Source organism: Paramormyrops kingsleyae, chromosome 6 (genome assembly GCF_048594095.1).
Source record: "Paramormyrops kingsleyae isolate MSU_618 chromosome 6, PKINGS_0.4, whole genome shotgun sequence".
Taxonomy (NCBI): Eukaryota; Metazoa; Chordata; class Actinopteri; order Osteoglossiformes; family Mormyridae; genus Paramormyrops; species Paramormyrops kingsleyae.
The window spans coordinates 24126725-24152125 of NC_132802.1; the positions used below are offsets into that span (position 1 = coordinate 24126725).

The following is a 25401-nucleotide window of genomic DNA, read 5'->3' on the forward strand; positions in this document are numbered from 1 at the left end:
CATTATATGCAAATACATAATATTTTAAATCTTAAATCGGATTTGGGATGTTTAATGCTTATTACATGCGTAGTTACCATTCGCTAATTTAAATATATTTCTCCTGGATTTATAGAAAGAAAATCCATAGATCGATAATTAATTAACGGCAATCCGGAAAAGTACACTATCCATTGCTTGATTTTTAAAAAATTATATTTAAGACTCCATTTCCCATAATGCAAACGAGGTGGGCGGCGTGGTTGACTAGCGGCTGCTCGATGTGCGGGTTGCTTACGAATTCTTAGCTTTTGGTTGACTGGGGGAAAAAGAGGAACTTGTTAACGGGTGTGGCGACAAATAAAGCAAAAAAAAAAAAACTAATCATAACGAAATCAATCGGAGCAAGAGGAGAAGAAAAGTTGGAGACGACGAAGCTCGATACCAATATAGAAGAGTTCTGATTAGGAAAATCTGGAGGAAATAGATCTGTGGAGGAGGCAGGTTAACAGTAAATCGGACCGATTGCCTTTGCTCTCTGGTGTCTCATTCGGCCACTAAGCGCTGTTTCTGCGGCTGGGATCGACGTGCCGTTGTAGCTCCATCGCTGATCTTCCTGTTCGTATATCTGCATGCACGTAGAAATTCTCTCAAGGAGCCTTTGCCCGGGCAACTTTTCTGGGTCTGGGCGATACTTCGAAAGAAGTGATAATTATTCCCAGGTCAGAGTAAACTAGTGAAGTGCTACTTAGCGGTTCGCGATCACGTTTTGGCCATATCGTTAAAGTTTGAATCAATTAGAAATATATTTGTTCTCCACCTGAAGGTCGATTAATTTAGCGTGTAAAACAGGCCGATTTAAAGAAGGTTGAAGATACTTTTAAGGATTTTGCAAGACCTACGTTTTTATCCACCTTGATGCAACAAGGAAATTGTCTTTGTATTATTTACAAATAAACGGATTTTCTCATCCATTACGGAAGACTGGTGGACTGAGGACAGCAGCTGCCCCCGAAAACAGCAAAGACAAAAGTGCATTTTAATTCGAAATATTTTGAGAGCACAACTTTAGGTCTTCGTGGCTTTTCTCGGAACCATGGGCTGTACTGTAAGCGCCGAAGATAAAGCGGCCGCCGAGAGATCAAAAATAATTGACAAAAATCTTCGTGAAGACGGAGAAAAAGCGGCTAGGGAAGTGAAATTGCTCCTACTAGGTATGGATTTTTTTTAATGTATATTAAAGTCAGTTTTATTAATTTAAATTTTCTGTACCGCATCGAATAGCTGACTTTGGGCTATGACTTGCTATTTACGCGAAAATGGTTTTGTTTCCCTCCTCTAGACCTCGGCTGTCATTTATGGCTTTATAAACTGTTGTATCAGATCCATTAATTCAGTCATTCATTCACTATACTGATGCACTGCCAGATCTACAATATCCTGAAGCAAACAAGTATCAGAGACCCTGCTTATGTGGCAGCGATGATTCTTCAATGTCTTTGAAGTTAAAAGAAACAGACACAGTTTGTTAAACTACGCTAATTGCTGCAGCTGGCTAAAGGAAAAGCTTTGCTGCCCATTAATAAGGCGTGTGGTAATAAACAGGACGATCACACTGGGCGATATTTTTATACGACGCTGTTATTTTCTGTGTGACTCAGTTATTCGGTCATTCGCTTTCGTTTCGGGGTAAAAATATATATTCAGTAAAAACACTGACTTTAACCTTTTAGTCAAACATACGCGATCCTTTTCTGTTTTTTGACCATGCACTCCTCACACTATAGCAGTACCCTGAAGTAGCCTTTAAATTTGTTGTTCACCAAGCTGTAATTGTAAGCAAAAATAAATGTTTGGCTTGCAAATACAAAACATATGGCCTGGTTCCGTATGTGCCATAATTATGCCGTGTAATTTACAACCAGTCGTGTGTAAACATGTTCGGGAATCGGATTACAATCCACGACACTGACCATTTACATGAAATCAATTTTGAACGACGGGACAGAAGCAGATTACATCGTTTACTTAAGTGTCAGTGCGGAGGCATGACAAGGACGCGAAGCCTAATTGATTCACAGAGCAGGGGCTTGATTGTGATGCACGGCCCCAGTTTCTGTGCTTGCATGACTTATTTTCCTGCCTGGATCATCAATAACAGCTATAAATGTGTTGGTCCTTTTTTTACAGGCCTTTAATTCTTAAAGTGTCAGTCTGGCGAATTGACAGCCCGATGAACGGAGACATTTTTTTTTAATATGCTGAATATTTAGTTGTTTCTGCCTTAAGCTGTTCCGGGGTCTGTGTGGCGTCATGGGTCTTTTGAGCTCTCAGAATAATTTAAGGAAAACCTGTCATTTTTGGGGAAATTTAGTTTCTGTTGGTAGGATGGTATTTTGCTTAAAATACATAATTAACATAAAACTCGGTTTAGAAACAGCATGCAGCCTTGGATTTTTGACTTTAGTTACTCAGCTGTTGCTGTTTGTACCAGAATGACTACATTCCCAATTCCACTTTCGAGAATGTAAATAATACATCTGACTTATTTACTTTCTGCGCATAGTATGCAGAGTATTGGCGAATGTACTGCATGCTTTTTTTTCTACTCAACTGTGGGAAATGAAGTATTTGATTTGCACTGTGTTATGTATTTTGGTGTTTGCTTTCACTTCTGTATGGTATTGTTTGCTTAAGACATATTATATCCATTTTTACTAATTCTGTTATATAGGCCTAGATGGGGGGTCCATTCTCCCAGATTTTGACAATGGCTTTTGCTCACCGTATTGAAAAGATGTTCAGGGTGACTTAGGATCCAACTGAAAACATGAAACCCAGCGTTCTGAATAACTGTAATCCATTTTCCTGCAGTCTGAAAAAGGGTAATATGTCTTTTTTCCATACATCGTGTGTCACAAAGTACAGAACAGGAAGCACACGTAATACTACCCAGAATACTGTTCTCTTGATTTCTGCCAATAGGAACAAATTAGCCCCTATGCTCCAAATAATGAATAGCATTGCATTTCCATAGATGAGGACCAGGCTGAAAACAATAGGTAAAATCAGACAGGAAGCCAACAGTGGGTTTACATAATAGAAGATCAGCAACCATTCACTAGCCAGATTAAAATATACTTCAGCTGAAATGTGGAGAAAAGAAGTAGTCATTTAGTTAATGATTTCAAAATTAGGGGAAAATTTTATTTGACGTTGATACTGTTAGAAAATGACTTATTGTATAACTTGAGTGAGAAACAACTGAGTGTTAAATCTTGATTCAAAATTTTAGTCTTTTATGTGGTCTCTTCAAATATTAGTCAAACCTTTCGTATCTAGAAAGAATGGAATTTGTTTGTTTGCAGATGTTTGTATTTTAACCCCTTGCCTTAGTACCAGGTGTATAAAGATGCATCGTGATGAACTGATTATTAAGTTGGCTATTCGGCTGCATCGACCTATAACGTCAATCGATTTTTGCTGGGCAAAATTCTCCTTAAAAATAACTGTTTCTACTACCATGTGCTGCAGGTGGACATGCGGAGTAAAAGCGATGGCGTGTGAATTTCCAAAATGCGGGATGATGGGGGTTATTAATATTTGCAAAGGAAGTGCCGCCTGATGATTTTTATACTGCCGTGCTTTTGGGAAATCTGCCCCGGGTTTGTCGCACAGAGCACCTCGTGATGGTTGAGTTAATCTTTGCTCTATAATGCCTTTCGGAAATGCCACTTTTGTAGTGTAAAAAAGTCATTCTTTTTGTTAGATATGGTAGCAATGGTCAAGGCTCTGAGGTGGCAACTAGCTGGCAAATAACATGGCTTCAGTTCCTAAACCTCTCCTCAGGGGCACCTCAAGCATTCCATGTACATTGTTACATTTCACATCCAGCTCACCTAATGAATTGATTTAGTTTTTAAAAAGGCAATGAGGTATTAATTAGTCATTCATGGTGGAATAGTGGTTGAGTCAAAAAATGCCTGGGTATGTTGGATGGTTGCCCCAAATGACTTAATGCCTTAAGCAGAGGTTTTGAAATGGATAACATTTGCATATTATTGCATATTGGTTACCATATGGGTTTTGGCCAATACTTGCTAAAAATCAAGATATTGCATAGGTCCGATGTGTCAATCTTGGCTGATATTGCCAGCCAATATTTAAACTATCAATGTTCAAAGTTAACAGCACAAGAGCTGAAGGCACAATTACTAAAATAAGAGAGATGATTGCATTGGCCATTTGCTGCAGTGAAGGATGAGAGATTTTTTCAGCTCGTTTACAAATTAGAAGAGGTCTGAAAGTACCGGTCCACGACATTTATAATTCATTATTAAATCTGGCCTGCATATTCATGTTTTGTTTTCTGCACTATAAAAATGAGGTAATGTTATTCTGCTAATATGCGCTGGCAAGCTTGGCAAGTTTCACTACTGTCAACCCCCCACCCCACCCTCAATCAAGCAAAGTTTTCTCTTTTTTTGTGTATGGGTCAGTAGTTGACCTTTTGGCACACTACACTGGCGTGTTCTCCCTGTAAATAATAGCATTGTATTCCATTGATAGTGTGTAATTAAGGGTAATATTTGTGATATTTTTTTTCATTGTAGTTCAAAAAGATTTTAATTTAATTTAGATTAAATTAACCAAATAGTTGGGTAATTAAATGTTATCGTGATAGAAATGAATGAATTTTCTGATGCGATGAATCCTCCCCTCAATCGTAATCCAATCAAATCGCCTTGCGGGCAGTGATTTACACTCCTACTTATTGCTATGACATCAGCAATAGGACATGAATTCCAACTAATTCTGCCCAGCTGAAACTTCTGTCCTGAGTCAAACAGAGATACACACAAGCTTAACACCAATGCAGTCTCTGATCTTTATCCATTTCAGAGTTGGCGATACAGAAAAGATCAGATATGGTCAAATTTCATAGTGGTTGAAAGGTGGCAATAAAGCATCTTTCTCTCCAGAGCTGGAAGCACATTGATTACGGTGCATTGCAGATGGAAATGGATCGGAGGCATTGCAGAGATCAAACGGATTAGTGGCACTGGCTACAGCCTCAACAAGTCTGTTTTCGGATGTGACAGCAAAGCATGACTGCAAGTCTGTGTTGGGGTATAGGTGCTGTCTGGTCTGAGTCACGGTAAGGTAGTTCTGCAAAACTTTTTTTTTGTGACTTGGGGAAAGTTGAGGGTTGAAGGTGAGAACTAGATTAGATTAGATTAGATTAGACTTTATTAATACCACAATGGGGAAATTCTTTGAGAAACGGCAGCAATAATGAAAAAAGAAAGTACAAAAAAAGACAGTACAAAAAAAACTAGGGGAAGTAGATAGGGAGACTAGTTAGTGTCTGAGTAAAATGTAAGAATAGTGAGTATAAAGCATTTGTGAAATAAAGGGCTGTTAATTTCAGGGCTGTGGAGTCGAGGAGTCGGAGTCGGAGACAATTTTGGGTACCTGGAGTCGGCAAAAAGTTAACTGACTCCGACTCCTACTAAATTTAAATGGGAATTAAAAAAGTAAGTTGAAATGTCCCAATTCACAAACAGTCATAATGAACTACTTCTCTGCTGTAAGAATAAAGCCCAATGCATGCAGTGCATAATGTTACCACAAAACGAACATGTCAAGTAACCATGAAGCATGCTTTTCATTGACTGTATGCGTCACTATATGGGATGTAATGCACAGGTAAGGTGCGGCACCGCTTTCCATTGTGTCGTGTTCCACTGTTACAGGGAACTGTGAACCTAGCCTAAAGCCCCCCATACATTTACAGATCCACTGCCGATTTTTCAGCCGTTCAACGAGTCATCACGCGTCAAACGCCTGAAAAATCATCTGGTGTGTTCTCAGCTCCGTCGGCTCCCCTTCGCTATGCGCTACCCTTGAAACCTTGTTTTCATTGTGTTTGTCTTTAATCTGGCATTATAGTAGAGTGTTGGCTTCCTAGCCAGTAGTTCTGTGGTGAAATGACATGTATGGTGCCTTCCTTTCCTTCAATGGATGTAGAAAATACATTAGCATAGTATATACATACAGAGCAGTCGGAGTCGGAAGATTTAGAAACTGAGGAGTCGGAGCATTTATCTACCGACTCCACAGCCCTGGTTAATTTCATAATAATCAGAATTAAATTAGTTTAAATGTTTTAATATAGCAGAAAGCTATCTTAATCATTGTTTCTTCATTTAAAATAAAAAAACCAAACCAGAATTCTACCACTTTGTGGTCTCACAATCTCGCATAATCATCTTTGATAGTGGCACAAGTTTTGTAGCATTTTTGGGTCCTAGCCAATGTAAGTGCATGGTGTGATAGCTAATGTATTTTATGTAGAGAACCTATTGTTAGCCTTCTCCTTATACTAAATTTAGCTCAGCAGAATGGACCTTTCTCAATATCAGTATCAAGTAAGTGTAAGGCTACCTGTTATTGATCTCACTGCTTACATTTTTTTTCCTTTCTTGTTTAGAACTACTGAGTTATTGGTAACTCGCTTCACCCAGCAGACTCATGAAAGATTTGTGGGAAATGTTACCATTTCGTTAGTTATTGAATGGTTGCTGGTTATCGTGTGAAACTCCTGCCTTTGGTGGTGCACTCCTTTGGAGTGTGTGTTGACAATTTCCTAATGGCCTTAACTGTTTTTGCACATCTGTTTGCTGCAAGTGAGGTCTCTTTGTCCTCAGAGTTTCAAAGGGAGTTGCCCTCCATTCACACCCACTAAAGAAGTTTTTTTTTTTTTTTTGTCACTCTCCAAAAAACATGCTTTGTTACTTTATGATACGAGGTTTTTCTAACACCTTAGCAAATATCTACCTCATCAACAACAGGAAGTGGAGTGAATTGCTTTACTTTTAAGTGTGTGCAATAAACCTCTGCTCATCTCTATGTGCTCATGGTTTTTGTAATACATATGCCACCTTAAACACTTCCGCAAGAGGCGGAAATGTAACTGGGTTGTAAATTAGACAGATACTTGCAGTTGTCTTGGGCTTCGTACATAGCTTCGCCTATTGTTGGGGTTTTCAGTCAAATAGTTAAGACCTCTTTTGTGATGGTTTTGATAATAAAAAAAAAAGTGTTTCCTCAATTCAGATCAGCTTCAGATCTACAATTTTTGAGAGTGATTGTAGGACTAGGTTTTCAACTGATCTGTGTACTGTTCATGATCTGTTCTTGGAAATGTTATGTCAGCTTGTATGTTTTGAACAGGTTTTCAGAGACTGATGTGAAGCCATTAGTATTATGATGTATGTGTTTACATACAGTGTATATGTGTGTGTGTGTGTGTGTGTGTGTGTGTATGTAATAGGGCTGGGCATTATAGTGATAAAATATTGCATTGTTATTATGAACCTTCAATATCATCTATTTGAGTATACTGATTCCTCCCCCATTTCCCATGTTCTTCTCAGATCGCACTTAACACTCCGTGACCTTGCTGATTCTGTAGCCAGTGTTAATGTGTAGATTAATCGCAGTTCTAGCCATCGATAAGCATTATGTGAATTCACATTTATCATGCATAATGGACTTGTGGCAAGACGCATTTAATTTTCTAATTAAAATATTGATATTGGCTAGATTTTAATGGACACAAGAATGGTAATGAGTTGTTAATTTCTTGGTATCATTTTGAAAGAAGTGGCTAAAACTGAAAATGAGATCTGTTGTGCAGCAGTGTTACATGAGCAGCAGAATATGATGTTATGGCTGGAAAATGAAGTATAGGCAGTCCTGCTATAACATGACTGCATGTCCTGAGAAACCTCAGTTTCGCTAATATCACGTTCTGGGGAATGCGACTTCATAACTTGGTAGCTTACACCAAACTAAATTAATCAAATAAATAGTAATGCCAGTGGCCAATAATGTAATTATATGCATTAATTAATAAATTAGTGGATCTTATATCATAAATATGTCCTATGGGTCTCATGAGTCTCACGAGAATTGCCTAGTAACTACTTCAATCGAACCCTTTTTATCTCGTTAATTTGTTGCCGTCGGGAGTAGTGATGGACAAAATGGTTGCTTCGTGAACCATTTGCTGTATTTTCTGACCCCACTAGATGGTGCTCTTGGATACTTAGAGTAACTTGTATTTGGACTTCAGGGCAACACATGAAACCAAGGAGGTGCCCATGATGAAAAAAAGACAGAACAAGTCTCACTGTATTCAGTGTGATGCAATGTGTTCATCTCAAATGAGCATTCTGCTTGTGTGACCCAGGATCCGCGACCCACCCCCCAAACAAATGCTGGGTATATATGTTGTGGTGGGCTTTACCTGGGGTGATTTTTTTTCTTTTGATGACTTTCTGGTCAGAACATGAACAATAGTAAAGTGAAGTTCATGTGAACTGTGTTATTGTGAAAAGGTATGGCCTGCTCTCACATGCGTTTGACCATCTAAAGTGTCTTGATGTAACCTATGAGTTTCTGAAACTAAAAGCGCTTTGGAGTTTGCCACGTGGCCATATCGTAAGTTTCACGCACGGTGCTGATATGCAGACATCTCATAACATGACATCACGGTGCTTTGTCCCCTTGAGGATGAATTTCTAGCACAGAAGAGGGAGGAGTGCTTTCCTAAATGTCAAATTTTGTTCCCTGTCTGCAGTCATGGTGGACTGCTTTCCAAGCAAAGTTGGGCTGCATCCGAGCATCACTTGATAAGCACTGCTAAATTGTTTGCTGTTTGTCTTTTGTAGGTGGCATTAAGCCATAAAAATACAATAATGGCTTTTGTAATATTTACATATTTAATGCAAGCAGTGTACAGCAGCTGGCAGTCAGACCTTGGACCTATTTTTAAATACCAAATCCTTTTGTTAATTTCACCAAGGGTTTGAACTGACTAGCATATAATCAGGCGTATAAATAGCTGAATTGGTTATGCTGGAGGTTAAATTTAAGATGTATGGAATAGCTATGGACACTAAAGATGACATTCGGAAGTACTGACTTCCGCATTGCTGGTTTTACCTCCGGATCTGTGAAACATACACAATTTATTTTTGTTGTCCTATTACATTTTGACCGTAAATGGCAGTGTTTGTTTCTTTTATGCTGCCAATTCAAAATATCTTTCTTTGATGTTGCAGTAATCCCTTAAAGCAAAAGTGTTGGAAAAAGTACAAAAATGCCATAAGCCATAAACCTCTAGCCTGGCAGGATTTCAGTCCTAAATGATATTAGTCATTGAGCGCACTTACGAATAAAATTGATATTATCTTACCATAATTCATGTTTATCTAATTTCAACATGCTGACAGAGAGCATCTCATTGTCCAGAGTGCTTCTATTTATTTCCTTCTGTCTCACTCATTATTACATTTTCATGCATTCCTTTTATTTAGATCACAGAAGCAGGCTTTTACCAACTGAACTGCAGAGTAAGAGATTCAGTATTGCTTGTGAATGCTAAATTGATGCTGATATGTGTGTATGTATGTATGTATGTATGTATGTGTATGTGTGTATATGTGTGTGTGTATATGTGTGTATGTGTATGTGTATGTATATTTGTATATATTTGTATATGTATGTATATATGTCTGTATGTATGTATATATGTATATATATGTATGTGTGTGTATATATGTGTGTGTGTGTGTGTATATTAGGGATGGCACGGTTCATGAAAAAAAACCGAACCGTTCGGTTCGCTTGTCTCGGTTCGGAGCATGCATGCGTCGCACGGTTCGACGGTTCATGACATGCGCAATGTAGCCTCGTGCCCCGTATGTGACGTCAGTGTGTTTCCCTTTCGCGCGAAAGAATAGGCTATGGGTTTTGCACAGAGCGCTGAGACGTAGTTCCGGTAAAAGTTCAGCCAGCTAAGTAATTTCCGGTAGCCTTTCGTTTGCTGCGTTTAGCTCGTGTTTTCGGCGTTACCACCCTGTCTCTGAAGAAAACGTTTAAATTTCAGCCAACCGATAGCACAACATCTGAACACTGTTGTGCGCCTTTGTTGTGTGACTTTATTTAATGTGCGGTTAGGCACTTCGTTAAAGAAAATTAAGTTATGTGTGACAAAGCCTCGATCGTCCGCTCTTTCCGTGTGCCACGCCCCCTCGTTAACCCTGTGTGGATTCCCCGTGTTTACCAGCTGTTCCTGATTGTTGTCAAATTTGTCATTACTCCATTGTATTTAGTCCGCGTTTCCGTTTCTTTCTCCAGTCCGATCATTATATTGTAATTCTGCTTTACCGCTCGTCTGTGTTCCTTTTGCTCATGAAACCCCGCATTCCACCGATCCTAGGTCTTCTCGCCTCTGCTTCCCCGGTCAGCGTTGTAACAGTGAGCCTGCTTCCATGCTGCAATGTGAACATTTGCCATGTTCCTAAAAATTCTGTTTATTGCACAGTGTCTGACCACACAGACCTACAGGCTATTGCCAGATGATCATACTAGACATATCAACTGGACATATTTTGCACTATTACAGATTGATGTCTTGTACATACACAGAAACTGATTTTATCGATTACTCAAGAACATTCAATATAATTAATACCAATTTTTTCCACGTTATATATATATATATATATATATATATATATATATATATATATATAATATAAATATCCTAAATTGTGGATAATTAAGCTATATATCATATGCTGAAGTACATTTCTGGAGTGTTAAAGATTAAAAGAAAAAATAACAAGAACCGTGCAGAACCGAAAACCGTGACCCTAAAACCGTGATACAAACCGAACCGTGGGTTTTGTGAACCGTGCCACCCCTAGTGTGTGTGTGTGTGTGTGTGTGTGTGTGTATGTATGTATGTATGTATGTATGTGTGTGTGTGTGTATGTATATATATATATACATACATACATACATACATACATACATACATACATACACACACACACACACACACACACACACACACACACACACACACACACACGTGTGTGTGTATATATATATATGTGTATATATATATGAAGTACATTTCTTTTCCGGCAGGAAACTGCCTTATTCCTTAAAATTCCTGTTATGCAAGATTTGGCTTCCGGAAGGAGGGAAGGAGACAATTTGATTGTGCTGAATAATGCTGAACTGTTGGGGATGGCTTATGTGTGCAAGGGAGGGGCTCTGTGTTGTTTTGAGGCTTCCTGAAAGAAGAACATGATGGAAAAGGGAGATTTGGTATTAGGGCTGGGAGGTTGTTGATTATTCTATTAAATTTTTAATTTTAAAAATATTTACGTGTTTGACAGCATAAATATAAATTTGAATTTTTCAGTTTCAAGTTTGTCACTTGTGCTAGAGACAATTAAATTCCTAGTCTGCGAGTCCTCCAGCAACACAAGACACAAACACTAAACGAAAAAGACCAAAACACATTCAGATACTAAAGAAAAAGTGCAAACTGCAAAAGTACACAAGTGCAAATATGAATTTTTGAAGATGTAGACCAGGGGTGTCAAACTGCAGTCCTGGGGGGCCGGAGCCCTGTGCAGTTCTTGGTTTACCTTCATTTAACACACCTGATTCAACTCCTTGTACTAATTACCACACAGCTCATAAGCTAAATCATTTGTGGTGGAACAGGGAAAGAACTAAGCTGCACAGGGCTGCGGCCCCCCAGGACTGGGGTCTGACACCCCTGATGTAGACGACCATGAAGTCATCTAACACGCGTTTCCTCACTTTTGTTTTGCTTAATTGCCCTTGTCCCTTAACGTTGAGTATCATAACTGTCACTAGGTGCAGACTTCTGTAAATTAATTGAGCTAGCCAAAATGGCTGAAACTAACCAGCAGGGAGACTGGTGAAATAATAATGTGTGAATCAAAAGAATAATGAATACAGTGACTCCCAAAAACCTGAAAAATGCAGTCTGGAAATCGTTTTGGGGTTTTTATTATGGGTTCCCCCCCTGGTTCAGTGAATAAATACCATTGCTTTGGAAAATAGTCTAATTACCATATACCATGGTATAAGGCATGGCATTTGATGCTATGAAAAATTAAATACTGCCCAGTCATAGTTAGTTGTAGCCTAATCCAAAGGCAGCTTTGGATGGCACGATATCGTTTGTTTAATTTTTAGCAATTTCATGGATGCAACTCTGTCATCTGTCTGGCAATCATTTGATAGTTTAATTTCACTCTTCACTTCAAAATTTAGGCGACTTTTTTTGTTGTTGCTGTTGCCGTTTCTGTCCTGTGTGTAGCTAAATAAAAATGTGTTGTCACGGTCTCCTCATTTTCCTTACTTAAGACAGTAGTAGGCTAACTTTGCAGATTTCACTTTTCATGGTGATTGCAGACAACTGCCTTGCGCTGTTTTGTGATGATGGACTGAATTTGTAGTATAATTGTAGTTTTAATATTGAAATTTCTTCAAAAGATAAATCTGTTTTAAAAATTCCAATGCCTTGTAATAGGAGTATCCCAGCCCTAGTTGGTATGGACTTTTGTCTGTCATGCAGTAAGGAGTTGGATGAACTGAATCTCTCATTATTGCTGCTTTTAATGTCCGTATTTTTCTTTTTCCGCCTTCTCGTATAACTGCCCTCCATGTCAGCCACGAGACGGCCTTTACTCGAGTGCTCATGCTCTCACATCGCAGTAAGGTGCATCGTGTACCAAAGCCCATACGTCTGTTATGAGTGAGGATGGCACAGTAACCAGATCCTCGGTGGGTGAGTGGGAGTGTGGGGGGGGGGGGGGGCGCTGTTCACTTGGAAGCGTGGGGTGAAAAGAGTGTGCCCCCCTGGGGAGCTGCAGCGTGCACTCGGCTAAAGACCGTCGGCCTGCTTCTGAATCCCGGCCACAAAGACATGAGCTCAGCACCATGCCGTGTTAAGTGCGATTTTGTTAGTCACCCTGCATTAAGCACAGAGGCAGTCTGGGGTGCTTTGCTGGCTCCGTTCAAGAGAAGACTGCAACCAGTCTGTGCCATGACTATTAATGAAGATTTAGTTTAGTTATGGGTATTTACTCACTAATAATTCCCAAATAGAAGTGAATTGGTCAGCATCTGTTCAAATTTTATAATGCTTCTTATATGCCTTTGTAAATTTCAGAATTATATACGTGGATAAGCATTTTTTTATGCATGCTACATGGTCATAAACATTACCAGGGTTCAGTCTAGGGGCAGCTCATTCCCTTTTATAATATATCTATGCGAGCAAAACATTTATTACGGTGAAAGATTCAAGCTGTCTCATCCCCAAGAAATCGATGAAAACCTGTGAGAATATTTTTCTTCAGTTATATGATAATCTGCTTTGTAGCGGTCGACTGGTGTTTAAAAATATGGTGTTAAAATCTTTATTTACCTTCCAATAAGCAGATGATTAAACAATACTTTTCCAGAAGGCATTGCATCACACCCCATAGAAGATCAATGTCTCCTAGATCAGAGGTTTTCACATTGGGATTTGTATCCCCCCAGCCCATCGTGGCACAGTTATGGCGGTTTGCAGAAATGTTTTATGAATTGGCACATTGTAAAAAGAAAAACTAATGTTAATGTTCCACAGGGGTACTTTTGTGACCATGAATCGGTGGTAGTTAGGCTGTCTCTGGTCACTATTCATTTGGGGGGGGGGGAGGTCCTTGGTTTAATAAAGTTTGAAAATTCTCTGTCTTAGATGATGATCTTTGTGCCCATGGAAATTACTTGAGTGCAGCAACAGTGAAGCACAGTACAGTGTCTGCTCCCCCCCCCACCCACTGCTTGAATTGATTTGAATGGAAATACAGTAGAACAATAATTTGGCACCTACTGTGAGTGTTGAGCAAGCACTAGATTGGGGTTTACTGCCTATATGATGTTTGTAATATTATTTAGCATGACATTCTGCTTTTATACTAAATGATCTGTTAGAAGAGTCTTGCCCAGTGGTAAATGCAGCCATTTCTGAGTTCTCTTAAGTGCCTTGAATCTCTGCTTACATTCTCCTTTGACACCCACCCCCCCCATTTGCACCCATTTTAAACAGTCTTATGAAACATCTGCGGAAGTAACGTCTTTTCCTGCATCACCCGCCTGACTTCCTCTTTTTGCTGATCTGCAGAGATGAATGTTAACCTCTGGCTGCCAGAGTTGGGGAGGCTGAACACCCATCCTGTGGTGCTGTGTAACTCGACGCTGGGTGGAAGCCACCAAAATCTAATCTTGCACTTAAAAACACCCAAGGTGAACGTCACTAAAGGCCTTAACTTGTCAGGAATCACATTCAGCAAAAGAGTGCCCAGGAAATTAGTTTGTTACTTGATTCAGCGTTTGGTACATAATAGCCCCTTGACTGCGACAGTTGTTGCTGAGATCAACAAGTCTCCAGCAAGCCTCCATCCTGCTATGCATACGTCGCTTCTGGGGGTCAGAGATCATTAGGGACTTGTCGTGTGACTTGGTAAAATGAAAACGATATTTGTGCAGGAGAATGTTGCTATTACTGTTGGTAATCATATCCTATTTGGCACATTGTAATATGCTCTTTTTGGGCATTAAAGGGGTTTGAAATGAATTGATGTGTAGAGCCATTTAACACTTAAGTACCCTTTCACTCTGACTTCTCTATTAAAGGCTTTTTTAGGCAGCTCTGCTATTTCCTATTCGCATTGCCTTCTCTAGGAACCTGCTGGAAATTCTTGTTTTTATTGAGGTTTTATTCAGTTTTTTTAGGGGGAGGGTGGGTGTGGAGCCTGTATTTTCCTTGGTGAGACTTCCTGCTGTGAGACGTCAGCCCTCAGATCTTTATTTAAGTAGGTTTCTGGACAGAAGGTATTTTTCTGTTATGCTTCCCACCCCGTGAAGTTTGCCCCTGACGTTTTGGTTTGATCCCCTGTGTTGGGTGGAGTCGCCATTTGGGCTAAATGTTACATGGCTGTTTACTCAGGCTTCTGGCCTGTAGGGGTTCAGTGATGTGATAGAGGAGAACGACAACAGCAGCACCACCAGCTGTGCACAGAAGGGGCACACTCCCTCTTTGTAAAATATAGGTGGGTGGGTGGGGGGCTGTGATTTCAGTTTCTGGAAAGAGGACGTAACACAACTGTACACGGTAACATGCATCTCTCTCTCACTCTCTGCCTTCATGTCATTAACATTTCAAGTATTCAAATACAGAGATATGTAACTGAATATTCTGTCTATGGCCTGGTATTAACATGCATCCTAGGCGATCCTATCACAAGCGGACAGCGCTAATTACAGGTGTGAACACACCCAAATCGGACTGGGGAAGCATTGAGATTGGATCACTCAAACCACATTTGGAGGTGGTCTGGGACGCATTCTTATAGCAGTGTGAATGCAAATGTGTCCCAGGCCGCATTGAAGGACCGCCTACTCAGCTGACGTCCTCGCGTGGACATGCGTACGTGCGTATGTACTCATTAAACATGTGAGCGGTATTTAACACATGATTTAAGTCAGGACGTCTGTCAGTGCAGAGTGGGCAGCTGTGTACTAAACTGCATCAGGAACAATAACGCATCTTTTTCCCTACAAAACCAAAAGTTTGAAGCTACTGGGGAGTTGGTTTAATATCGCGACCCATTCTCGTGGAAACCTTGTCAAAAGTGTGCATTAGTAATAATCCGTACAAATTAGGGAAAAATAAATTGTGTAAAGTCATTTGTTAAAGATATTTTGGAAATGGCACAGATCACATTTAATGCACTTTGATGAAGCTTCCTTATTTATGTCAAAGCTTTATTAGTATTGGTGACCCGTATTGGTAATAATTACATTAACGTAAAATTAAAGCATGTATGTAACAATATGTGTTCAATAGCCTAGAAAATGGATATATCAGTATGTCAATAGAAACATATTATAAGAGTACGAAAACAATGAACCTCTTTATTGAAATTTCCACAAATTTTGAGCTTCATTGGTTAATGATTAAAAGTCAAAATATTATCGTATGACAACCAACATAATGCATACAGACTGAATCTCTTACCCTTGAACAGAAAAGTATTAGCCTGCCCTAGGAATATTTTAGTACCAAAAGACCTTTATAAAGCGTACATTTGTACTTTGTTGACACGGTATAACAATGCATGTCTATGACGTAGATAGTTGAACTTTTTTGTTCTGTTTGAATTTAAGTAATTTAAATTTGCATTATGTGAAATATTTTAAAATAGTGACTAGTAAAAATCACAATGTTATTACAAAATACGATTTCAATATTATTCATAGAAGACAAACATTATGAAATATACCTTTATAGAATTATTTAAAAATAAAAGGATCGATTAATTATTGAAATATTTATTTATTCATTTATTTATAGATATTTATATCATTTTGAGTATTATGGCATACCAAACAAACATTTTAGGTGTTTTGATTACTATGAAATGTGCAAATAGCTTTTGATTTATTCGCCTTTTCATGTTCGACAGATTCTGCATACAGAATTGATTTACGTGCTTATTTAAGTAAGTTGCGGGAAAGAGATCCGATTACAAGCGGTTAGTTGAGATGCATGTTAATGGCAGGTGTGAACGGATGTATTTTGTACTGTCCACTTGCGATCGGATCACCCAGGATGCATGTTAATACCAGGTGTGAACAGAACCGAAGTTTAAAAATGTCTTGAATAGAATGAAGTGGAAAAAAAGGACAAATCACACTTATTTTCCCCTGACTATAATTCAGATTCAGGAGTTGCTTAACCTGGAAATGTTTTGCTTGAAATTTAGTAGCTGTTTACATTCCATACATATGCCATCGAATGAGAATTGGAAACCAAACATGAAATGTTCTCATTCACAAATTTACCATGATAATGATCTGCTAAGGGTGGAATTTTCTCTAATCAGATGCAGCATTTAGGTGATGAAAGAGTGCAGGTAATTTTGATTAAAGGATTTATATTGTCCTCTCATGAATTAGGTATTAATATAAGAATCACAAGTTTAAATAGCTAGGAATTCTTTATAACCATGTCAGGATTTTATTCTATTGATGAACTTTGATCTAAGAGAAACTTTCTGAGGTCAAAGTCCTCCATTTTATGGGCTTAGTGAACTGAATACTGGAGAGTTCATCTGTGTCTTCTGTTCTCCTCCGCTTTGCGTTTTTAATTGGTCCTTTTAAGAACTTCTCGCATGCAGGCATAACTCAGGTGCTGGTGCAGTCTGGGTATTATTTCATCTTAGCAAAACAGCACTTTGTGGTTTTGATGGGAATGTGTTCCTGGTGTTTCCTAATCTTTTTAAAATGATTTTGGCAACAAGAACTGCTGTGTGGAAGCTTGCCTCTTACTCTCTTACTTGTAATAAGAATGTCATAAATCAGTGCTTAAAATATAATTGGAATACTAACCCAGGATGAACAAAATTGCCACGGTGTGATCAAATTCAAAGCACCATAAGGAATTTAGCGTTCATTTTGTAATATCTCCGTAATGGTATTGTGAGGAACCTTTCCCACCCGCTTTTTCCAGCCCTTGAGCATGTTACACCACACCCAGCTGAGGATGGTGAGCACAAATAACCCAAAGTAAGGCAGCAGACCCCAGAGAGCAGGTGGATGTCAGAGGTGTTAAGAGGCCCACGCCTGTCTCATGTCTCCTCCTCATTTGTAACAATTTAGCTTCAAACTTTTTCAGGATATATATTCGTTTTGTAACTGCATATTTTTAAGAATGAAACGAGACTTTCGTTGAGCTGCGTAGTGCCAAATACACTCCAATCATCATGTTTATGAGCGAATATGATCAGAACTTCCTAAGAAAAGTAATAGGAGTGAAATAAGAGAAGCTTGTCTGCCTGATAAAGCAGAAGCCGTCCCTGACATCGTTTCTGGCTGGAACGATGTTTAAAGTCCAGCTCGTGCGTGCAGGGTGGGGATGGTTTGCGTTTCCATCTGAGACGCTTCCAATCTTGGCAAGTGGAATTTTAAAAATGTCTAAACATATAAGGGAAAATCCAATCCAGAAACACTAATCATCAAATCAAGAGATGTATCAGAATATTCAGGGGTAGGATTGCTTGTCATAAATTTTCTTTGTTGCCAGGCATTGTATCTCATGGAGCTGCTGCCTGACAAATTGGCACAGGGAGACCAGTAGGCAGCTGGAGGTGCCCTTAGCCCCCTTTGGACTGAGGTAGTCTTACAAAGGGGGGGGGGGGAAAGAAATGAGGGACATTGGGGTGACTTTGTACCTAAAATTAACCAACAGCTGTCACAACAGAACCGTCACAGACTGCAAGCCTTAAGATGCTCTGTGTTGTTACTTAGTAAAAGTCACTATTGATGATATGGTTAGAGCAAGTTGCTTATGTCTATAAGCTGTCATCTTGGTGGATTGTTTATTTTTAGAAACCTTATTACTATTTAAGCAGATATCTGAAGAGTGCTCCAGCCTGCTCCTTTTGGGGATTGTGGGGACTGTTGTCAGCAGATCTGCACATGAACTTCAAGCCCTTCACCTCTATGCTGTCTTCTAGTGTCTTCTAAAATAAGCAGCCATTCATAATGCATTACATTAAAAGGGATAAATCAGATAGGAAAACCAGAGAGAACTCATTTGGCTACCCTTACACAAAATGATTCTCTCTCCTGCAGAACAATTAATTTATAAACCTTGTGACCTCGATGACTGCATTGTTTCTTTTTATGTAGTTTGTCTCCTGCCTTTCTATTTTTGTGTGATGTAGGAACATGGTTACAGTAGATGCATATTGATATAATACACTTCTGCTGAACATACTTTGAGGCTTGGCATCATTAAAAAATCATACTAATAATACATAATATTTTTGTCTGTTTTCTTGATGTGATTTTAATAGCCGCAAAGACATAATCATTTATAATTGCTTTCTGTTAAGTTCCGTCATGTTTGTTTGATACGTCGTATGTGTTATAGTTCATTTCACTCTGCATTTCACTTTGACAGTTTTGTTACCCTTTTAATGCGTACAACTCTGCATATATAATACGGATTTTTTTTTAACTCCCTTTATTGAAAAGTAAAGCAACTCTTCCCTCCAGGTCCAGATGTCTGACTGCTCTGTTACCTGCTGCACTAGAGAAAAACAAATCGAGTTTCTCGATCTAGATTCTTCTGATTCTTGACAGTGTGCTTCACGAACGTAAAAGGGATGTGGATGTAATGTGCATCTCGGACTCTACTTCTCTATTAAGTCGGTTCAGATGTGGCAACTAAAGCCACAGACACATTGCTTTCCTGCATCAAATCCCTACCTAATTAAATGTGAGATTTTGTATGCATTGTTCAATGCAGATGCTGAAGTAGTATTAAGGTGTATTTTATTGATTTATTCTTTTTGTCTAATACCACTGGATTATTTCTGAAGTTACTCTGAAGAATTTGAGGACAGGAACTCTTTTAAGACTTCAGTTCTATGTCTGGGACCTTAATCTTTCTCCCAAATGCAGTCTTATTTTAATTACCCAACTGTGCTTGATCTTGAAAGGTTGTAAGTTAAGATTCCAGCAGGTCACTTGACCTGAAGTGCTTCAGTAAATGCGAAGTGGTGCAATTGTTAATCACTAGTGAAGCACTAATTAAATCATAATAGTATTAATAGTAAGGATTTTGGTTCCGGCTGAATTATGCAAGTCTGCAGAGCAGCTGAGCGGAGAGCTGGGGGCATGTTTGTGTCGGCAGTCATAGGACACACTACTTCAACAACGCTTGGGAAGCCGCTATTTCACATTTCTCCATTTATTTTCTCCTCCTCATATTACCCTACCTTATTTCTTAAGGTTGCCTTCAGTTTCACAGGCAGGAATTAATTTGTTTCCAGGATAAGGGAATAGCCAAGAATAATCACCCACGATTTGGGATGGATGTGTGAGTCTGTCATTTCCTCCCCAACAACTGACGAACTGTGTGTCTCCTTGCCTTAGGTTGATATGACGGTCTGTTTATGCCATCAGTTTAGGTCGAAAGACGGAGCTGCCAGTTAATTGTTTGGGTTTGGTACGCTTTACCCCATGTCAGTTTTTTGATGATGTTATGTGCGTCTGTACACATGCTTTCACACTGTGTTATGTTGATGTTTTGTTTTATATGCTTATCTCAGCTCTGTTGCATTCAGACCTCAGGCCGAACAATGTTCACCCATTTACACAGGAAAAGACTGTTCGTAAGAATTTTTATGGGCATCTGTTTAAATAGAAGTGTGGTTTACATACAGGATTTTTGGTTGTACAGTCCTGATTGTGATATGTGATTCAGTGGCAGGTGGTTGGCTAGATATTTACTCCCCACTGGGATAAGTTTGAACGTCTATGAACAATTATGAAGGATAATTCATTTGTAGCAACTGTCCTGTTATTTTTTTGAAATGCATCATATGTGTAAATGATGTTTATTTTTTATTACCATGTCCTTTGAAAGAAGTTTTTGTTTTTCAAGTGTTAAGTATAATAGCATCGTGTTGTGTGTGAGTTACAGTTAAAAAAGATCACAGCTTGGTGCATTGCGGTGGTTGTGCTTGTTTGTCCTATAAGTCTTGCACCAGATAAAAGTGTCAGTAGTATCCTAGTGACCGTAGTATCCGGTCAGGTGATTAAGTCAGGAGTCTGGTGGTGCCGGCCATCAGCAGAATTAATGAAAAGGAGCTCAAGAGTCGAATGCGGCCTCACCAGCTCTGGCTGAGATGCGTGTGGGTGAGACAAGGTCATGGGTTGGTCTCTCCTGCTAGCCTGAGTGCTACAGCCTCCCTACCGATGACTGGAGAGGTCTTCTGCTTCTGGTGCCAGTCTCTCCCCACTGCATAGCCGTTCTGAAAAGTTTCCAGTTTCCAGTGAGTTAATGGCTGAAGTCATTATTTAGCAAGTTATTTGGGTCATTTTATGGATGAAATGTCTGAATGGAAAGGGAACAAGTTTTCCTGTTATTGTTGGCAAAGTTTTCTATCTAGGTGTGTGTTCAAGATCATAATTACTGCCAAAACACAAACAAGTTGAAGTAGGTTTGGGAAGATGATCACTTCTTTTAATGTTTATGAAGGGTAGACAGGCGGCAGTTTGGTTTTTTTTTTTTCCCATCCAAGTTCATCTAAGTTCATTGTGTGTGTGTGTGTGTGTGTGTGTGTGTGTGTGTGTGTGTGTGTGTCTGTCTGTCTCAGGGAGGGGGGAGGGAGAAGGAGAGCAAGCCTGGAATTTAAATGAAGGTTGTTTGGGATTCAAAGCCAAGGGCAGTAGTGAGGGAGAGCCGCTATCTGCTCAGCAGCTGCTTATTGAAATGGCTTAGATAGGTTGAAGCCAAAGTGCCCATATTATCACGGAAGTGGCTGAAAACGTTGCCTCTGGGTATCGCTAACATGACATGTTGCTCTGTGTTTCTCAGTTTTATTTATATGCTGCTACTAGCTAGTAACAAAAATATTTGATTTGTTTTGACGCAAGTTTGCAAACAGTCACATAAACAGATTTAAAAATTGATATATAAAAACAAGCACTAAAACGGTTGTATAGAACAATGTACCCTTTATCAGCCATTGGAAAGTTCTTCTGGTCTGCAGAAGTCTGCAACATCAATATCTGCACCACACCCGCCCCTAGGGACACATCTACTGTTACTGTTGACTTGCATAACGTAACGTTAGTGCTTTCATGACGTGATGCAGCAAACTATAATGGCAGCTTGCCTCTATTTGGAAAGGGAGGGGGAAGAGATTATTCCCAGTCCACTGTACAGTGTCAGAGCTGTGCTTAGGGGTCTAACAGGAATAGTTGGGACCTTCTGATTTAATTAAGTTTGGGGTAAAGAAAGAAGAATAGATATTCCTTAGTTATCAAAGACTCAAACAGCCTGCGGTGATACTAACCATCCTGGTTAAAGGTCTTCTGTTACAGTGGTTTCTACTGGCATTTATAGTCCTTATCTCTGGCTTTATGATACCTTTTTGCAGTTTGCTTGCCTACAAGGAAGTCTTTCATTTCATTAAAGGCAAAAGTAATTAGTTTTTATCCTAGATGTTAGGAAGACATCCTGTAGCTATATAATCACTTGCCGTGCTTTGTTTAGCGAGATTTAGAGATGAACAACAATTTAATAATGCATGTTAGATGGCTTGTGTACATTTTGAGAGAAGCAGCAGCAAAATATCTCAGTTATTGCAAATCTTTAGTAATAATAAACCCCTCTGAGTTAAATGGGAATATTCTATGCAACATAGATCCATTAGATAGGCTCCGTTAATGGTTTCAAACAGGGCTTCACCTTTTCAGAGGTCCTAGGCAAAGCTTAACTTAGGAGGCTCCGCAACTAAGAAAAACGACCATTTCACCTCTTCCAACATCCTCAAATCCTCAGTTTTCTGGCTTTAGGCAACCGCCTATTCTGCCTGCAGCTAGAGTTGGCCGGGTTTCAGATGTACCAGGCATGTTAACTTATCTGTGCCTAATGGGGGATTTGCTGTTTTTTTGGGATTAACAGCTGCTGTTTGATTTAAACCAAACCTGTAAGCACAAATGTTTCAGAAATCATTCATATCAATTGGGACTGAACGTTGCAATGATTAATTTCATTTGATTTAAATTATTTAGAAAACATACGTTTTTCTTTTGTCAGTTTAATACAATTTTCTGAATTTTTTTAAGTACTTTTGCGATCTGATCGAGATTTTGTGATCTCTCCTTTTCCCCTCTGATTCCCAGTCCCTAATGTATTTTGTGCCAGCAAAGGAACTCAAGTTCTTTGTTACCTCCCCTATAAATATCTCCCCTCTTCTACATTTCCTCAGTGTATGATATTTGCCATCACATCTGCCAAATACACAATGAACTGCTTCCACCCTTGATGCTACATGACATAAGGAATATTGTGCCAGCATTGTTTTTCCTTTGGTTACAGTCGTGACACGACGGGCTTCGGTTTAAGAACCAAATATAACATCTGTCTGTCAGGGTCAGCTGCATTTAAAAGCAAAGTGACTGTGAAATCAAAAGAAGATTGGGGTTCTTGCAGGACTCCTTTGTGGATTTCCTGCCTGCATTGGTGATTCTACTGGACGTGAAACTGAAAGCTAGGCTTCTGCAGTGTGCTATAGAAATATTGCAATAGCAGGATCAGCCTGTGATTTTATACTTTAAAACCTAATTTGAGAGAAGCCCTTTTGGTATTGCAACAACAGTTCCATTCAGCCTGTAAGCCTCTCTTCCTGAACCTCTGCTGTCTGGTCTCTGGTTTTGATTCAGGGTGTTTTGACCTATTGTGCTTCAGCATATGCTGACGACCTTTTTGGTGTGGAAGAGGTCCCTCTTTTCTTCCGTAAATTCCCCCTTCTATCCTGCTGAATGCAGCGTAAGCTTTGGACATCTTATTAGAGCTGTCAGTCCAGCTAGCTGCTGGAGATGACTAAAGGGAGAGAACAACTCGATGGAGAGGTGATTTGGGGGGGGAGGGGCAAAACCGTGTTCTTCCTGTGCCTTAGTTCTCCACTCTGCCAGTGACCTGACAACCACAGCTTTCCTGCCACTGCTTTGAACCTTATAGCAGCCTTGCCTCGCTACAGTTTGAGATGGTTAGTATTTTGAGATGCAATCTTCTGTTGTATGCACGTGAATGCTTTACTTTGTGTTTAAAAATGTAGGCTAGTAAAATTGTTTCAGATTTCTACAGTGTGCATTAATCACACAAACTTGGGATGTTGTGTTATTTGCAAATTCCCGTTTAAATTCCTCAGTAACTGCAAGGTTTATGAGCGCATGTGAACTATCAGAATTTAAAAGCCTTTCGTCACGTTCTCCTCTGGCAACAGGAGGTGATAATGAAAGCGCCTCACAGATGAGTAGCTGACACTCGCGAATACTTAATGTCGTTATTAATATGCTTAACGGCTATGTCAATCTCCGGCGAGCTACTACGCCTGTGGTCCTGCATTCAGGCCATGGAGATGTCACCTGGCCGCCTCCGTGTGGCTCTGAGATGAGACTAAATGGCTTGCAGTTGCCCCTTTCAGAGCACCGGGCTGACAAGGAAATGTCTACCTCAAGGGAGAAGGTTTCTGAAACCAACCATCCATTAAAGCAAATGTCTTCATGGCATATTCACAATTAAGTAAGAAAAGCTCCCTGCCATAGGGTAACTTGATGCCTTATCACAGAACTTGCCACCACTGTATATTGCAGTGAAAGAGTAAACTTAAATCTTCCTCTTCTAATTATTCAGCGATACCTAATTCCCTAGACTAAAACAAATCTATCAGTATATAATTTTACTGTACTTGCCTACTTTTAATTATACTTTGCAATGAAAGCTGTAACGGGATTTAGCCGGTATAGAAATCTGTCTGTCACTGTCCTCACAGGTCAGCAGTGCTGGTGTCATACAGCAGATTAAGCAGGAATCCTTTCAAAGCGTCATTTGTTTAACGGTGTTGGGAAGCCGACCTAAATGCATTGATTATTGTTGGCAGATGCCACTTGCAGAATTTCTGAATGTCTTTAGGTACAATCCAAGTGTGAATTATTTTTCAGTATGACCAGCCGTTACAATCCAGTTTGTCCTCTGTACTCCATGGTCACCATGCAGTGACATTTTGTGTGTGTATGTGTGTGTGTGTTTGTATGCTTCAGTGTATAATTTACTCGTAGACCCCAGACCCAATCTCTCCGATTGTCGTCTTTTCATTTCCTGTGCTCTGAGAGTGAAGGGTTGCCATAGCAATATGACTAGGAGTTATTGTCCTGTCTGCCATACAGCTGGCAAATTTTTCTTTAAGGTTCCCACATGACATGGCAATTTGTCAAGCACTCCACGGAACCCTCTCCCAGATTACTCAATATATATTGATTTCCCGCTAATAAGATTTACATTCCCCTTTAGGATGTGTAAATTCAGCACACAGTTTGGTGGGGAAAAAATAGACTGGTATTCTTTTATGGGCTACTTTCGACTGGTGATAAGCAGAACACAACACAAGGATATGTAATGTAGTGTGGCATTATTTGTTTGTTTATATAAAGACGCTTTTTTATACTGTCTTTTGAGGAACCCTGGAATCAATGTAGCAAATCATTCTGTTTATTCCATGACAGACTGTGTCTCTGTCTCTGATTGGATGGCCCTTGTTTTGGACGACTGGATTCCTGTTGGTAGCTCGCGATAAATGCTCTCTTCCACAAGTGTTGCATAATAGCTTGAAAGATTGAGATTATCCTGAAAGTTTCTCATTTTTTCAAATATTTAGGAAAAACACACACGCACACACAGCTGTACCCCTACTGGCTTTTCATTCCTTTGCTGCAGTTTGCTGCTTTATGCTAACAGTGAGGAAGGCAGAGGCACTAGTAGAGTCAGTAAAGCTTTGCCCTAATTTGAGCAATTAAAATAATAAAATCCAACTCTAGAAATGGTACGTTTTCAAAACTGCCTCTAAGGAGGGATAATCAAATGTGAGAAAGAACATAAAAGTTGTGTAG

General features: G+C 39.5%; 1 protein-coding gene across 1 annotated transcript in view; it reads left to right on the forward strand.

Moving 5' to 3' along the window:
• Nucleotides 1-229: 229 nt before the first annotated feature.
• The window catches only part of gnai2b (guanine nucleotide binding protein (G protein), alpha inhibiting activity polypeptide 2b), a 60121-nt gene continuing 34949 nt past the window's right edge, over nt 230-25401 (forward strand). The window contains exon 1 of the mRNA XM_023805510.2: nt 230-1193. Within this exon, the coding sequence (XP_023661278.1) occupies nt 1076-1193 (118 nt within the window). The 5' untranslated portion in view covers nt 230-1075. The remainder of the gene's footprint in view (nt 1194-25401) is intronic.